This window comes from Serinus canaria, chromosome 5, assembly GCF_022539315.1.
Source record: "Serinus canaria isolate serCan28SL12 chromosome 5, serCan2020, whole genome shotgun sequence".
In the NCBI taxonomy this organism is placed as follows: domain Eukaryota; kingdom Metazoa; phylum Chordata; class Aves; order Passeriformes; family Fringillidae; genus Serinus; species Serinus canaria.
In genome coordinates, this window is record NC_066319.1 from 11,018,454 (window position 1) to 11,036,494 (window position 18,041).

The following is an 18,041-nucleotide window of genomic DNA, read 5'->3' on the forward strand; positions in this document are numbered from 1 at the left end:
TTACAAGCAACTATGGGTTCCCTAGATGACAAACAGGAAAAAAATCAGAGCCTTTTATGGCTGGTTATGTTCTTTGTCTTTTCCCTACTCCCTCTAAAGCAAGTCCTTCAGCTTTCCCAAAGGAAGGATGGCACTCCATCCACATGCATTTCACCTGCCCTTGGCACCCATACCTGTGTGTTTGTGGCTCATCTTTGCACCTTTGTTTTAGAAAGGCAGGCAGCGAAGTTGCTTTGCCATCAACATTTTCTGAGAGGGAAAGTGGAACAGTAACTTTTGTAATGAAGATTTTAGAGGAAGTCCCAGCTGTGTTAGATGTGTTACAAATCCAGTGGGGTGGAGGCTGCTACAGACAGTGGCTGAAACACCTGATTCCGGTTGCTTCAGCAGCAGTGCTGCCGTGAAGTGAAAGTGACCCTGAAGGTTTTTCTCATGGATAATTTAACCTGCTTTAAAAAGTGTTCAAGTCCCAACTCCAGGACCAAATTAAGTGGTCTCATTCAGCTTGTGCTTTGCCAGGTGGTCTTGCCAACGGGGGCAGGGGGATAGGGAGTGTGGGACAGAGGGTTTATGTGTTTCAGGATAAAAGGGAAGAATTCTTCTTTGTGTATATCTGAGCAAGAGGATTGCTGGAGAAGGGAGTCCTCTCTAATGAGAAATACGTGCAGCTCTGTTTAAGGAGGAGGAACTGGAAGGAAGGAAGCAAGTCATAATCTGAAAGCATTTGTCTATTGATGGAGTGGCTCTTTGCTTACAGACTTGGCAGCTGCAGCTTTTCTTGAATCATGGTTTTTATTCCAAGAATTCTTGTATAATGAATTTCTTACCTTAGTTTGCCAGACTTTAAATGTTTATTTCCTGCATTTTAGAGAGGTGCTCTTTTTTTCTCTAGTTACATATGGTTTAATATTTGTTAAGGAATCAGTGAATTTTTCTGTTTTAAAAGTAAAACTTGGCTAATTCTTACTGTATTAATAGCTCTCTGTGTATATATTGAAAGGATTTTTCTTTAGTACTATAAGAGGGTGTCCTGAAAAATCAGAATGGTGGTGTTCTTCAGAAGGTTGGCCTAGTTTTTTGGTGGTGGTTGTTGTTTTTTTTTTTTTTTTTGTTTGTTTCTTGTATGTTTTTGAAAGGTTAGATTGAATCAGCAGATTTCCATTTCATTTCATTTCACATCTATTATGGCATTATGGTTCAGGCCATATAATTTAATTACTTGTTTGATTATCCCAGTTTTCTCTTAAACTTGGAAATAGAATGTTTCACTATTTTTGTTGGCAAGTTAAAATAGGGCAAGTCTTATTTTTAACCAAACTCTTTTGCCTTTAATTTTAAGAGACTGATTCTTGGCTTGACTGTCTTTGCACCCCTTCATGCATCTTAAGCACCTGTATTTGCTTTCACAGTGTACCAGGCCAGGTGCTGGCCATGGGTCAGTCTGAGTAACCAAGAAGTCCTCACATCTCTCAGTGTGTGTACCATCTCTTTCCCCCCAGTGCCTTCCTCTCCCCCTATTGCCTTTATTTACTCCATACTTTCATCTTTTCTAGATTGTGGGCTCCAGAAGTGTGTGCACTCTGTTTTGCCAGTCAACTATTTTTATTTAGACTTGGACCATGAATTTTGGAGCTGAAGTAATTTTATGTTTGATAAACATAATTATTTGCAGTAGTATCTGTAGCCTTATTTTGTGTACTGAGGATGTTTGCTGGCTGAACTGGGAATCCTATTGCTGTTTATGCTGGTTTTGGCTTCACTTCATTCTAAGTGTTACTTTTACATTTGGAACTAAGGCAAATTGTATCTTTGGAAACCTTTTTTTTCTTTTCATTAGGTGCTTTGACAGGTATGGTTTTCCTCTTAAAAAGTTCTCACCCGAAACCCAAGAATGAGGAAGGACATTTTGAAAATAATCTATGATGGCCTTTTCACTGAAGTATGGCTTTGTGCTTTATAGCATTTTTTAATTTGAGGCAGGGTAGAATTGGGCTGTTCCATGAATAGTGTTTGTAGTTCAGGTGCTGTTCAAATCCCCTTGCCTGAGTTTTGCCTTGCAGCCCTCAGTTGTGAAAACCTCTGCTCTTTGTCTGTCATGGTCAGCTGGGTCTCCAGTCCCCCACCCTGCAGGAGCTGGGAGGGTTCCCACCATTACCAGATTATTTGAGCTGTGCTGCAGAAATTGCAGAGCTTGAGGGTGTGGCTGTAGGGTCTTCTCTAAATCCATTTTCTCTGAATTCCCTGTGCTGAGTAGTACAGGAAAGCTGCCCTAAGTGTATGGCTCATAGTTTCTGTTGCTGGTACAAATTCTCATTGTTCTTATTCATTTGTTAATTACAGCAATATGACTGTTTCATGTTGAAGCTGTTTTATATTTAGTTCAAGACATTCATTTTAGTGACAGCAGAAATTGATAGAGTCTCTGTATGCTAAAGGATTCCAGTAAGTGTCTTTATGTGGAAAATACAAAGTTAATGTTTTAATTGCATACTGTCTAAGAATTTTTTATTTGAAGATGTCACATATACAATAAATATACACTGAGACAGAATGAATTGAATTAATAGCAGGTTGTATCACAGGAATTTAAAGAAAGACGCTGCCTGGCTGGGTGGAAGCAGCAAACCACTTAATCACAACCAGTCAAGCTTTCTTTATCTTTGTTCTGTAATTATTTTGAGCAGATGAGTGGACTCAGTGAACAACCAAAGGTGGCAGTATTAATGATGCCTTAAAATCAGTCTTGCCACCACCATTTAGTTTGCTTTTGGGGCACTTTTTCTGGTAACTAGGATAACTTCTTCTGACTTGCCCTTTATTGTCATAGAGGGAAAATTGAGCTGGTCTACATCTGAGATAGCTGCTCAAAGATGTTTTTCCTAGCTGAAATGCAGGGAGGAGTTCCTTTACAGTTCTTAGTCGTTCATAAGTTTTAGACTTGCAGCACTGCAGTCGCTTTCTAAATATTAAAGCCAAATGGTAAATTGACAGCATGTTCAAAAGGCCATGACTCAGTTTAAAAAAAGCTTTATTTGCAAAGTATCCTTGGCTTTTTTTTGAACAAGTTTTCCCTTTCTCATTAAGGTCAACTTAAGCCACTGTTCTATTATGTAAATAAAAACTTTTCATGGCATTGCAGGATTTGCAGAGAAGAACAATTTGAGATATTGAAGACAAAAAATCCAGGGTTAAAAACATTTTTACAAAGAAGCAAGCTAGTCAGCAGGGAAATTTGAATTGTTAGAATCATGTACAAGTGTTCTTGGAAATTTGCATTAGAAATTTCTAAGCAATGCGTGTGGAAACATGTTACTTCTATGCAAGGTCATAAAAAGGTGAATCTGCAACTTGTATAACCTAACCATTTTTCTTATTACTGTATTGGGAAGACCCTTTTCTCTCCCCTTTCTTTTCCTGAAGAGGAATACAGAAGGCAGTGAATCATATTTTTCTCTGGGTAAATCAGGAAAGAGCTAAAATTAGACCTTCAGAGTTCATTCTTTTTATTCCCGCTCAAAGCTGAGGAAAGCTTGGTAGATGGCATTTGCAGGTTTTGAATTGAATGTTTTAATTTTAGTTTATGGAACTTTTTTTTTCCTTGTTGTAATCTTACAAAAAAGCCATATCCATAGCTTCATGCAGATTGATGCAGAGACCTCCAAAGCAATGCTGTCCTGCCTAGGTTGGAAACTCCATGAGTTTGAAAGTCCTAATTGTCATCAGACCAAGACACAGACACTGCTGTCCACTGCTCACAGCTGGAGCAGCAGGAGAATTAGCACAGGTAAGAAGGGGGAGCAGCATCAAAATGAGAGCCAGGGAGGTTTCCAGCATACCCTACAAATCTCTGTGGTGATGTGGCTCATACTCAGTGTTAGGTGACTCAGGAAAGGACCGATAAAATTAGGTGTACTTGTTAGTTCAGCGTAGGATACTCGCAGTGCATGCATTAGCTGCTCTAATGTGCTGGTAATTACAAAGTCCAAATTACAGATACGTAGGCCAGCATAATTTCAGATGGTGTAAATGAAGTTAGAACTGAAAGCCCATCATTGTTCCATACATTGCAAACAGTTTTAGGTGGCTGTTAGAGCAGCAGTGTGAGCTGCCCCGCAGCTGTGAAAAGGGGCTGGTTGGAGCTGGATCTTCCAAATAAATGTCATGTGTTTCAACTCTGTGGTCATCCTGAGCAGGTTTCTAGTTTGCTTTATGCACACAATTCAGTCCATCAGGTTCAGTTTACTGAAAAGATGCGAGAGGGAGGTGTTGGAGAATTACCTGCCTCTGATGTGAGATTTAATCCTATTGGTGTTGAGCATCCCCCACTGTGGTCTGAGCCCCAGGAAGAGCCAGGCCAAGCCTGCAGTCTTGGACATCCCTCAGCCAAGGAGACTTCCTCAGAGGCTGTGTCTAGATGGTGACTACCCTTTTGATAAGCAAGCTGACTCTAATAACTTAAGTCTTTCATGCATGTCTTCTCAAATTACACGGTGGTGTGGTTTAAGCCAGCCCCACACAGCCTCTCCCTCCCCTCCTGTGGGATGGGTGAGGGAATCAGAAGTGTAAAAGTGGGAAAACTCTCAGGTCAGGATAAAAACAACTTAATGGGTAAAGCAAAGCAAAAGAGCAATTATTCACCACCACCCCTGGGCAGGCAGGTGCTCAGCCATCTCCAGGACAGCAGGGATCTGTCATGTTTAATGGGGAGGGTTGATAAAGCGTGAAAAATGGGAGAGGAAGCAAAGGGTATTACCAGAGCTGGGTGATGGTGGCTGGTGTTGAAAAATCTATTTATTACCTGGCATGGCAGGAGCCAGCAGGTAGCAAGCTGGGCCTCAGGAGGAGGGCTGGCTTCACGAGCTAGCAGGTATTAGAACTCTAACACCTTTTCTTCAGCTCACCAGTTTCACAGCCCCTGTGTCTGTGGTTTACTTTGTGCTTCCCTCCTGTTTTGGGGGATCACCATGAGCTAATTAAGCTGTTTGTGTGGCTGAACTGGATTAGTGAAATGTTAATCTTTGTTAACACCTTTTTTATTCTCTATTTGTTTATTTTTAATCCACTTTGTTTTATTGATCCTATTTTAAGTGGGATGACACAGGGAGTGGTTTTTTCCCAATGACAAAGAAATTCTGAGATGCTCTGTTTCACTGTCGTTCTCTTGCTGGGTGCAGTGCCAGGGCTGCACTAAACTGGTGCTTGTGGATTTGTACTGTGCCTGGTTAAAGTATATTTCTCTATGCTTTCATGATAGTGTTTACATTGCAAAATGCGGTGGGATTCTTACTGTTTTGAAGCTTTTATGTTGGCCTGAAACATCCTGAAGTATTGCTGGGTGTTTATGGATTTCATATGTTGTTTGACGTTTCTTGACAAATAATCTTATAGTTGTAGCTGTTTGATCATTGATTCTGATTTAAGTCCAAGGTAGTTGCAACTTTGCAGTGTGTGGGACATTTTGCATCTTGATTTTTGTAGAGCTTTTCCTCTGATATAATAAAAAACCTGAGGGGTAAATGTGTATGGGGAGAACATCAATGGTGTTTGAAAGACCTCTTTAGTCTTCAGCAGGCAATACCATGTTCCATTAAAAACCCCCAAAGTTTTCCTTTTGCATGGAATGTGTATAAAAGAAAGAAATTATTTATAGATAAATAATTTCTAAGGACCTCTTGACTGTAACTTGGATAAGTCCTTTCTAGCCATTACTTCTGCCAAGGGAGAGAAACCATGATAATTGTGAAGTGTGTGGGGGGACTTGTTCTCTATCTCAACTTATGGCATACATCATATTTTGGCCAGTTCATCTCCTCTTATGCCTTCATTTTCTTAGCTGTAGAATACAACTGTCCATTTCTGCTGGTGGGTTAGTCTCTTGCATTTGCTAAAATTGCTCTTCACTCTTTTTATCAAAACCATTTCAATTATTCCTGAATAAATCAACTAACTGAAGGAAACCAAGATTAGCTCAGTTGGTTAGAGCATGGTGCTAATAACACGAAGGTTGATCCCTGTATGGCCATTTATTTGAGTTGGACTCAATGGTCCTTGTGGGTCCCTTCCAACTCAGAATATCCTTATAATTCTGTCACTCTGTAATTCACACAGAGACAGATCTCAAAACCTTGAGTTATTTTTGCTGCTGGAGATGTGCTGCAGTTGGTGCTTTGCTATAGCAGGGTGTCTCTGTTTAAGGCTGATCATAAACTTAGAAATTTAGGGTTAATTGCTTTTTGCCTCTGGATGTAAGTAAATAATTTGTGGGTTTTCCCCCTCCCCACTGCTGCTGGCTGTTAAGTGGCGATCACTAGAGAGGAGAGAAGGGGGAGCCCAGGCAAAGGAAATAGTGGTGCTCAGGTTCCCTTTCCTTGTAATGGCAAGGAAACAGAGTGTCCAGTGTCCTGGAGTTGCCCAGATCACCTGGGCTGAACTTCCCCACGTTGCTGAGCTGTCCCTTGACGCTGCCTGCCTTGTTTGAATCAGTATCTTTGGGAGCCAGCACGGTCCAGTAGTTTGTGGTATTCCAAGCATGAAGGCTCTCCCAGAAGAGCTGGCTGGGGATGGTAGACTGTGCTGCTGTGGAAGGGCAAAGGAGCATCCTGCAGAGCTGCAGCAGCATTCCAGCAGGGCAGCCTGGAGAGGAGAGGAGAGCAGGGTGCTGCTGGGGCACTCTGGCAGCAGCAGTGTCTGTGCAACAGCTGAGTGCCTTGATGGATGGCAGCAGGGCCTGTCAGGGCTGCCTTATGTTTCTGTCTGAATCAGGCCTCAGTGGTTTCCAGAAATCAATTTTAGTCCTTTCATTAAATTACAGACAGCCTCCAGCTCTAAAAAATTTAAGAGTGTGTTGGTGAGAATGTCTCTTGGGAGGAGATGGTGCAAGGCTTCTTTAAATAGGTGAGCATCCATTCAGTGTTTGTTAGGGTTTGGGATTTTTTTTAATCATAAGGAAGCAGCATCATGTATTTTGCAGTGTTACTAGTCTTAATGAAAAGGTCTTCAAGTCACAGATCTTTAATTTCAAAATGTATAGGCTTGCACATAGGTGGACTCAGTGATTGTGCTGTGTGGTTTCCAAGTTCAGGAGAAAATTTGGCCTTCATGTATTTTCTCTCCTCTACGTATGTGGAAGATAAAAAAAACCAGCCAAGGAACAAAACAGCTTAGTACATGTCTGAGGTTTTTCCTCAATTATCTAAAAGTTGACATTACATCATCTGCACAGATGTAAATATAGAAAACAGTAGGTGTGTTAAATCTCCTGACATACTTTTAAAAGCTTTTTACAGAGGACTGACTTCACTTGAGTGGATGTTTGTGTCAGTAGAGATGTGGCATTATGTCCATTTTTCTTTCTGGGAGATTGCAAGTTTCTTTAAATTCTTGTTTTCATCTTTTTTGGTTGTTTTTGCTTTGTAAATGCTGTTATTTTTCTGTCTTTAGCTCTACTCTTTCCATAAGTTGGTTATATTTCAGTGAAGTTGTGTCTTGGTTATTCCTATCTATTCCTCTCTGTGTTTCAGATTTTTCCCAAATATGCTTTTTTTTCTTTCTGAACAATGATATTATTGAATGATATGGTTGAGCAGATTAATAAATAATGTAGCTGTGTGCTTTTGTGAAAATGAAAATTAGCTGAGCTGTTGATTTTTCAGACAAATAATAAAAGCAATGCCTCCTTCAATTTCACTGCTAAAACCCAGAGAATTAGCAAAATAGGTGTGAATATTTTGGGTATTGCAAGACCTGTCCCAGGTCCTGATTCAAGTTCCCTGTCTGAGATAATATTTGAGTCTTAGTTAAAGAAAATCCACAGTTACCAGGCTTCTCAGCTGTCAAAGGACTCGTTAAGCATTCACTGGAAATTCTGTTTGCTTTGGTGTAATGTGTTTGTTAGGCTCTGTATTGTGCAGAGACAGTGCTGCAGCCATCTCTGTCTATGGCTACTTAGTGCAAGTAAGTGTTGTGCCAAATAAAGATTCTAACTTGGCTTTGAAATTGAACTTTAAATATTACTCTAGGCGTACAAAACAAACCCAACCAATTCTGAAATCAATTTCTATTGCCTTGTAATTTCTGCATGTAAGAAAACAAGAGAGGAGTTGGAGTGTGTTTTCTGTTTTGCAGGTGTTGCTGAAATCGTTCCATTTATTTAAAGCAAATGATTTCATGCAATTGTGCCTGATTGTTAGTGCAGCTGTCAACAGCTGCATGCTCATTTAGCTAATTACATTCTAGTAATATAGCTAAGCTTATTTTAAGATATGCAGTTGTATGTTTTTGGGTTTTTTTAAAGCAACTGCTCGCACTCAGAATATTTACTGCAGAAAGTTCTGTGCTATCACAATGAGCTGTCATTGCTCTAGAGGAAATTTAGAAGCTTTTACGCGAGGCTTTCAGCCAATCTAGTGTATGGATAGCACCTGTGGGAAGCTGGACCATGCCACTTAAATTCATACACACTTCTAAAGGCCTTCAGATGGTCTTGTCCTTGGGGTCAATTTCATCATCCGCTCTTTGGGAATATTTTGTAGTTAAAATGTGAAACTAGTTTCACAAGCAGCTTGTTCCTGCTGCATCAGTGTTCTGGTTGTATGTACAGGAACAGTGAGCTTCTCTTACATACTGATTGTCTCCTTCTAGAAATACATAGGTAAAATGAGAAATTTGTCCAAGTTGTATATGTAGAAAAAGCATATTAGGGGAGTGGACTGTCCTGCATGCTAATTCTGGATATTTGTGTGTTTTTTACTGGTATGTGTTAGCGACGTGATCACGCTCAACAGTATGAAATGTATAATGCAGTGTTGTTTTTATTTGTTATATAGCTTTATGCCAGTATATACAGGCCTCTAAAACCCGAGATGGTGGCAGCCGTTTCATTTCAAGTGCAACAGAAGGTAAAGGAAAAAGTGTGGGGAAAATAAAAGCACTTTGTTCATCTGATGCTCTATCTTCATGGGTGTTTATGTGGTTTTTAACCTTCTAACCTTCTAGACTCTTCCTTCACAGCTAACTTCTTGCAATAGATGGTGGTTATCTTTTTTCCTGAGTCTCAAATATGAAATTAAGAGTTCTCATGATGTCACTTCTATGTCTATCTGAAAGTTGCATCATCTTTGCATTTTGTCTATTTGTGCTTTTCTTCAGTAACAACATTGTGCTGAAACTGAAGCTTTTGCTGTGTTGTAACAAGAATCTGAAATATCTGAAGAGTGGCTTAGAGAATTGCTGTCATGACCACAATCTCAAGATTGCCACACTTAAGGAAAAGCACAGATACTTAAGAGTCACAGAAGTGTTACAAAGCCAATCCTTGCTAATATCTGCAGTCTGACTATATGCTAACAAGCTGTCTGCATTTTCTGTTTCTCTTTAAAGGAATGTTTCCTTAATTCACTTACCCTCGAGTCTACCTGCTGATGTCCTGCTTTTTGGCCTTGTTTGTGCTTAAAAAGGGAATGAAAGATTTACTTGTGTGTTTTTCTTTCATCTGCAGGGGAAAACTTTGAACAGACTCCGTTAAGACGCACATTTAAATCCAAAGTTCTTGCTCGCTATCCTGACAATGTTGAATGGAATCCTTTTGACCAGGATGCAGTGGGAATGGTCAGTATCACATCATGGCTTTGGGGTTTTTTTGTTACATTCTAGAGAATTAGTAGAGAAATAAATTAGTCTGCAATTAATAAATCTTTTTTTGTGCATGATTTTTCCATTTAATAGAATGTAGTGTATCTTAATTTAGATAAAATGTAGTAGTTTTTTCTCTCAGATTTCTGGTCTTGGTGACCAGAAATATACTTTCCTTTATGTGGGTTTGAATTTTATTATTTTACTCATAAAAAAAAAATAAATATGAGGGTGGTAACAAAATAGCAATATGTTTCAAAAGAAATTGCTTGCAGCCCTTTTGATACATTCCTTTTGTTTTTCTGATTTATACCCATATCACTGTATTGTGTAGAAATGTTACACTTAATAGAATTTTAAGTGAAATGTGATGGCAGCCTGTGGATTTTAAATCCCATTTTCACCAATGCTTCTGCAGGCAGGGGGAGAGAAGAGCGTTTTTTAATGGATGTTGTCTCCCCTTCCCCTTTTTTGTAGCTGTGTATGCCTAAAGGGCTTGCTTTCAAGACACAAGCAGATTGCAGAGAGCCGCAGTTCCACTCTTTCATTATCACTCGTGAGGATGGCTCGAGGACATTTGGATTTTCTCTCACGTTTTTTGAGGAAGTCACTAGCAAACAGATCTGCAGTGCAATGCAGACCCTGTATCACATGCACAATGCTGAATATGACATTCTCCACACCCCTCCCAGCAATGACAAGGAGAGCTGCAGCAGCACTGGGGACTGCAATGGCACCTCTGTCTCAAAGCTACAGCGGTTTAACTCCTATGACATCAGCAGAGACACTCTCTATGTCTCAAAGTGCATTTGTCTGATTACTCCAATGTCTTTCATGAAAGCTTGTAAGAAGGTTCTGGAACAGCTTCACCAAGCAGTGACTTCACCTCAGCCACCGCCGCTACCTTTAGAAAGCTACATCTACAATATTCTCTATGAGGTTCCTCTCCCTCCAGCAGGAAGGTCATTGAAATTTTCAGGTGTTTATGGACCAATTATCTGCCAGAGGCCAAGCACCAATGAACTACCATTGTTTGATTTTCCTGTTAAAGAAGTTTTTGAATTGCTTGGAGTAGAAAATGTGGTTCAACTCTTTACCTGTGCCCTTTTGGAGTTTCAGATACTGCTTTATTCACAGCGTGAGTACTTGGGTTTTGTTTTCTTATCTTGGAGTTGCGCTGGCACAGGGTCTTACTGTGTCTTGAATGCTAAAAACACCACAAACAGCAGAATAGCTGCATTAAAGTGGCATGAGCATGCTACTGGAGTCTGACTGATCTATGTGCAGGTTTTCAAGTAAAGAAAAGCACTTTAAGGAGAGTGTTGCATTGGTTCCTGCTGTTAGACACCTAAACTTAAAACTGGCTTTTCACATAATCTCCTCTATTTGTGGTTTGGCTGACCCCTTTACTGTTGGCTCTGGAACTGTGCTACTGGATAGAGCAGTTTGCCTTTTCCATGTTCCTGCCTAGCTGCTCAGCTGAATTCCCTGCTATCTCTGCAGAACTAGCCATGCATTTTGGAACAATACACAGTTAATTATATCCACATTTGGTTCTGAAGAAGAGTTAATTATGCAAACACAGTTTTCTCTTGGAGTACCCTAAGTCACATTTCAGTTGTTACTTTGCAAGATAAGTACCTGAAAAAAGTTTTTGACTGAGCTCAAATCCCAAATCTCCATGAAGGCCTCTGAAGGCACAGAGCTAAAGCTTGCTTTGAAGAGGATGGGCAGCAACTGAGCTGAAATAGCATATTTATCAATTAGTGAGTGGTGTGGGAGTGATATCTATTTTCTGTGTTAAAATTTGTGGATGCTGGCCTTCTTACTCCACATCCTGTTGCTCTAACACAGACTATGTGGAATTATGCCAAAAGATAATTTCTCTACTTTTTTTTTTTTGGCCCAAGCTGACTAACATTAGTCCATACTCACCCATTCAGAATGGTGTGGTTTAAGCAGACAGCCTGCATTTTGAACACTACTTTCTAGTAATGGTTAGGAAGCCTAAAAGACCCCAAGACAAATTCAGGGCTAGTCCATGGTGTTATTGAAATTTGTTTTCAGTGCTTCTTACTTCCCTTGAAATAGGTAGAACACAAATGGTAACTATTTCCAAAATTATTACCTGCATTTATCAGCAACCTTCTCCAAGCATGAAATACAGATTTTGTGTTGTGTTTTAAGATCTGTGCATAGACTAAAGCCAAGGATGGATCTGTGTGTACAATCAGGGTGATTAAAAGTCTGTAATGGTAGCAGGGTGTTAGATTACAGTTGTATCATTGTATAGACACTGTGAACTGCAAGAGAAAAACTGCACAGTAATTGACATGCAGTCAAAAAAACTTACTGAACTGTGTAGTGGTTACTCTCTTGGATTTAAAAAACAAATTGCTCTGCTCATTGTTCATAGCAAATCTAGAAATATTTGTCTAGCAGACAAGCTTCTTTGGTGGTTTCCCCTGAAATGGAGTAGGCATTGATTTGTTTGAGATTTAGGGAGAGTTTCTGTGGATACCTGTGTCCCACCAGTGGAGGATTCAAACATCAGCACCCTTCATGAGGAAGGATATGGTGGTGTTGGCTCTGGGGGTGTCTGAGGTTCCTGTGGTGGCTTGGCAGCTCCACGTGTGCATCACCATGTGGGAGCAGTGCTCCTGGAGCTCCCTCCAGGCCATCCCCCTGGGAGTGTTCTGTTGTTCCAGCCTGGAGCTCAGCTCACTTCTGGGCTAGCCTGCTGTGTTCTGGCTTCTCTTTCCAAGCCCTTTTAATAGGTTCAGCTTTCTGTCTTGGGCCCTTTCCAGGTGTCTGATCAGTGGCTGATTAAGGAAGCTTAAAATAGCCCTGGAACACTTGAGTTTCTTGTTTGCAGGCTCAGATATTTGCATTTCAGAGGGATGAGGGATCAGTTAGGACAGTTTCTGTCCACTGTTTCCCTGCCTCACCCCAAGCTTTGGCTGAGCTGGGCTGTGTTGTACATTTTATGGAAGTGTCTTGTCTCTCTGTCAAGTTCTCACCTTAATTTTTGGTTGAAAAGTCTTCTTTCAGTAGAAAAATAATTTTAGTTAATTGTTTGCTGTCTTTTGAGCTGGTGAACTGGCTGCAGCAGTGCCTTCTCAGTAATAGTAGGCAATTTATTTTTTGAAACAGCTTCTCTTAAGGACTTTCTGAGGGATTTATTCCCTCTGCTTTTTTTTTGTTTGTTTTGTTTTTGTTTATTTGCCTCTGTTATTCTTTTCAACTGTATTATGCTCCTTTATGCTCCTAATATATTCTGCTCTTTCTTCAGTGTGGTTGAGTAACATCTTTTTTTTGCTGTTTGTAAAACAGGAAATACTGAATGGAGGTACAGGTGATTGTGCACTCAGTTCTAAGTGGAATCAGGAATTGCTTTACTTTTGTAAAGGCTTTTTCATGTTCTTGCATGCACACCAGTGTGAGGTCTAGGTTGTCCTTCAGAATCTAAATGCTGAGTTTTTAAATGTCCTTTGAGTTTGTTCAATCTCTTGGTGCTCAGACCTATGACAGATGAGGTGACTGAGAAAATTTCTTGTTCTCCTAGGTCAGGTGAGATTATGATACTCATTGGGTGGATTTAGATTTAGAACAGTACATGTCAGAACAGCACATTAGCAGATTTGTAAGATTTACTTGGAAAAATACCCCAAAACCAAACAGACACAAAATAATGAAAAACCACCAAAATAAAAACCAAACCCCAAACCTCTTGGAGGTCTGGTGGAACTAGATGATCTTGAGGTCCCTTCCAGCCCAAACCTTTTCATAATTATATGTCTCTATGAATTTTTTGCCAAGTGCAATTCTTTTGGAAACAAATTATTTTAGTGTTTTAAGTTGCAGTCAGTCCTTGGAGTAGGAGTAACTTCACTTGGCAGTGAAAGTGTTTTGGTTTAAGATTCCTTTGACATGTTTCTGACTCGATGCTTCTGGAAATTCTTCTTTTGTCCCACTATGTTGGCACAGCCTTGTGTATTTTGGATTGCTGTGAGCCAAGTGGAGGCAATGAATGCCTCAATTGGATTGTCCTCTTGAGAGACCTGTCTACCACTTGGAAAAGTGCCAGAGGCCTGGAAGAGAGGGAGGAATTTGAGGATGCTGTTAGTGCTGTGCCAGTGCTGAGGGACTCTGGAAAGAGTCACTGGTGCTGGAGGCCTGTGGGAAGTGCCCTTGCCAGATATTCTGTGGGAGCTGGTTTGCATTCCTGCAATTTATGTTGCTCTTGTAACTGTGAAATAGACTTATTCTTTATCTCAGAGAGCACCTAGAGCTCTTCTGAAAAGTGTGTACTGAGTTAAGACAGCTGTGAAATCTGCTTGGAGGTAATTTTTCTGAACAGATAGAAACAAAAAAAAGGAGAAGTGTAATGCACTGCTGCCACAGACTGTGCTCTAGGACAGTTTTATTTTCTGGGTGGCAGCTGTCTGCTGCCATGTTACAGTACAAATAAGAGAGTTTTTTCTTCTCTGCCTTTGAATCACTCTGCCCCATCTTTGTTTCACTTGTTTAAAATTATGTTCATTCTGGAGATCTGAAGTATTAGTTTAATGTCTTTGCAGTATTACTCTGTGCTGCCTAGCTCTGATCTCTTACATAGGTCTGCCTCCAGTAATTTAGGAACCTTGCTGCTTGAATCCCTCTGCCAGACACACAGCAGGAGATACTGCACCCCACTGCTTCTGCTAACCACAGCTGGTTCTTACTGCAGCTACAGGGCTTTTTGAAGTGGCTTGTGAGCTCTTGACAAATACAACAGTATTTCATTGTCATCCATGAAGTAGGAAGATTAAAAGGAAAAAATGTTCCAAAATGTGATGGTATAATTGTTTTAAATTTGGCTGAGTCAGAGGATTTCTGTGGGCACTTGACAGACTTCTCTCTGGTAGAATGTGAAAATGGGGAGGTGGAATTATGGTTCTTAGAGCTGCCAGCTTCTTCCCATCCTGTTCCTCTTTTTCCAGGCACAGGACCTCTCAAATTTTTTTTTTAATCTTCTACAGATAAATATTATTAATACACACTTTAAGAGAGAATGTATTTTATTTACAGCTAGAATAACAAATCATGCTTTTTCTGTGTTCTCAAGTGGCCATATTAAAAAAGTAGTGGATTTTCTTTTCCTTGCCCAGTGAGCAGTTAAGCACTTTCCCATCTAACAGTGCCCTAGTCATATGTCATTATTTCCCTACCAGTGCTTGTGTACAATACTGGGCCAAAAGATCATGTCATTGACACCAGAAAAAGCACATTCTAATTGCAAGGACAAGAGCAACAGCACTTCTGAAACACTTCTTCACTCTTTTAATATTTTTGTTGTTGTTATTTTTAAATCTTCTGTAATTCTTTGGTGCAAGAACTGTGCTGCTTGCTTCTTTAAACCCAAAACTCCCTCCATAGCTTCTCTGGGTAGGTATAACTTATGAAAGCATAGGAGTTATTTTGGTTTATTTTTTCATGCTTCTTGCCTTTGTCCTTGCCTTTTGCCAGTAGCAGAATGCAGTCACTGTTGCTTGCAGGCTGCAGCTGGGCAGGCCAAATCTTTGGGAATGGCTGAAGCCATGGGGATATCCAGGACCAGAGAGCTGCTTTTGCTGAGAGCTCCCTGGCAGGAGGTGGCTGCCCAGTGGATAGAAATCCTGACCTATTGATGTTACTTTGTAATTAATTTGGAAGGCTGATACAAAGTTAGCTTAATGACAGCGGGAGAAGTTGGATTTAAATTATCCAGCAGGATCAGACAGGGGGTTTTGTGTAGTAGGAAAACACTGTTTCTATTTTAAGACTTGTACTTACAGATAAACAAGCTGAATGCAAACCAGCTGCAATGTTTGTGTGTCTATGGCTACATTTAGAGGTCCTTTAAAAACTGAAGAAAATAGGGTATGGAATAGAATCTTCTTCCCAAAGCTTATCATTAATTCATCACTTCTTTGCAGTCAGGCTGTGATTAAAGCTGCAAACCCATACGTAGGTGTGCAGGCAGAAGCTGGTGTCCAGGCAGAGCAGGGGAGTGTTGCTGTGGTGTTCTTTGATATTTCAGTCCAAATAAGATTTTGGCAAAAACTTTAACCTGTTTGAGCCGTTCTCATCTGCTCTGGTTGAAGGATCCTTCATGGCAGGTCTGCAGTGAGGCAGTAACAGGTAATTCCATCTATAACCTTGTCTACCAGCACTGCTTGATGTGAAGATTAAAAATCAAAAGCCTAAGTTGCAGAATTATGGGTGATGTTAGCAAAACCTGTGCTGAGTTCCTCTTAGGTCGTGGGGCTTTTGCAGACCCCAAACTCTGCAACTTTTTCCCCAGACAAATTTAATCATGAATGCCAAGAACTGAATTTCTTGGCCTTTTTTTTTTTCCTGCTGCCTGAAGTCTTGAGTAGAGACTGGCTAAAAGATAGAATCAAAGCCATCAACTTGGGAAGTGCACAGTTAAGCTTAATTTTTCTCCAGAGTATTTAGAACAAATGTTATTCTTGGAGTTTTCATCTGCCCTCTGTGACAGTGTGCAACAACATCAGAAACCTCAGCACCTGAGCCTGCCCATTCAAGTGTCTTTTTCAGTTTCACAGTGTCTGTAGTTCTGTGAAAGGAGAAGACATGCATCCCCCACACCTTAATACTCACATTTGAAGGATACTGACTTTTTCTCTTCCTTGTATTCCCTCCCTTTTCCTGGCTGGAATTGGATGTTGTTGCAGTATCATGAAAAGGCATCCTGTGTCTCCAGTTTGTGCTATATTTATAGCCTGACAGAAAGTAGGAATTGCTCTAGTTGTGTGAGTGTTTTATACCCTTTCCAGCCTGGCAGCTGGAAGGCTGTTGGGATGTTTCAGCAGCTGTATTGGAACACACATCTGGTGCTGCCTCCCCCTTGATGGGATTTCAAAAACCCTTGGAGATGACTCTGTAGTTACAGATGAGGAGGGTGCAGTGTTTGCCCAGCAGTGTGAACTGCTGTAGCCACCAGTGCTACATAAAAAGATCTCTTCGTGTGTTGCACAGGTATTTTAACACTGCTCCTAAGTTCTAGGAGGGCATGGGTTGTTTTTACATTGAGCTGAGCCTTTGGTGGTGCATTGCAAAGGCTAAACAAAGCTGATCTTTTTCATTTTCTGCATAGTTATTTCAGTCACACTGTTGGGTTGGCTGCTCTACAGCATGCTTCATGGACATTTAAACACTCTTTGAAAAAATGTTTATCTGAGAGATACCAGATGCCTTGGGTTTCATCCAAGGCTTCCATAGAAAGCCCTGAGCACAGAGAAAAGAAATTATTTCTGATGTGTTTCTTAGCTGATTACAGTATTCCTTCTGTGTTCAGACTGGTGCTCCTGGTGACCCTGGTATAGGTAGCAGAAAGTGACTTAGCATGCATTAAGGGTTAGTTTGCTCATTTCCATATGACTTGTAGAATGACCTACTTTGGGTTGAGCTCTCTTTGTTGTTTCAGCAAAATGTGCTGGGTGTGCAGGTCTGGGTTTTCATTATGATGCCACTCAGCTAGCACTGGGTTTTGTGGTTTCTGTTTTCAAGCAACTTCTCATTTCTTTAATTTAAATTCATCTACTTAAAAGTATTTGTGAAAAAAAATTAATTTTCTTGATCTTTTTCAGATTATCAGAGGCTGATGACAGTGGCAGAGACCATCACAGCACTAATGTTTCCATTTCAGTGGCAGCATGTGTATGTTCCTATCCTTCCAGCATCCCTCCTTCATTTTCTAGATGCTCCTGTCCCTTACCTCATGGGCTTGCACTCTAATGGACTGGATGATAGGTCTAAGCTGGAACTTCCTCAAGAGGTGAGAGGAGCTTGTCTTGATTGATTAAATACTGTTCATGACTATGAGGGAATGAGAAATGATCCAAAACACAAGTGCTAATTGTACCAGCCATTGCCAAGTTCTTGCTGGCTCTGATTTAGGTTAGATCTTTTTTTCTTGGAGATGCTGACAAAAATTTGGTGAAATAGATAAAGCCCTGCTTTTGTGAAATTGTATGCTCTGATAGAATTCAACTGTAATTTTACAGGAACTGATGTACTGGGGTTACAGAAGGAACATTTTTGTGCTGGAAAAATTGTCCTTGTAATGCTGGAAAATGCAGTGTGAATTCCACAGCTGTGTCCAAAAGGTTGTGGTGGTGAGTGAGAAGAGCTCAACTGGCATCAGCACTGGGCTGGTCCTGCTGTGTGGGCTTAGGCTGGGTTTCCCTGCCCTAGACTTCTCTCTTGGGGTTGGCTTGCATGGACCCAGCCTGCCAGCTGTGTGCACAAAGCTATTTCAGATTTTCTCCTAGAGTGCCAGCTTCAGTGTGCAGCAGAATGTCAGTGTGTACCTGAGCCACTGCTCCTTGCTGTGCTGCTGCTGAGGAGCCCTGGGAGCAGCAGCC

The 18,041-nt window shown here is 40.6% G+C and overlaps 1 protein-coding gene across 1 annotated transcript in view; it reads left to right on the plus strand.

Annotated features, from left to right (window-relative positions):
• The window catches only part of DENND5A (DENN domain containing 5A), a 62,072-nt gene that overhangs the window by 9,770 nt on the left and 34,261 nt on the right, over nt 1-18,041 (plus strand). The window contains exons 2-5 of the mRNA XM_050975352.1: nt 8,826-8,897; nt 9,497-9,606; nt 10,108-10,768; nt 17,265-17,452. Coding sequence (XP_050831309.1) covers nt 8,826-8,897; nt 9,497-9,606; nt 10,108-10,768; nt 17,265-17,452 — 1,031 coding nt within the window. The remainder of the gene's footprint in view (nt 1-8,825; nt 8,898-9,496; nt 9,607-10,107; nt 10,769-17,264; nt 17,453-18,041) is intronic.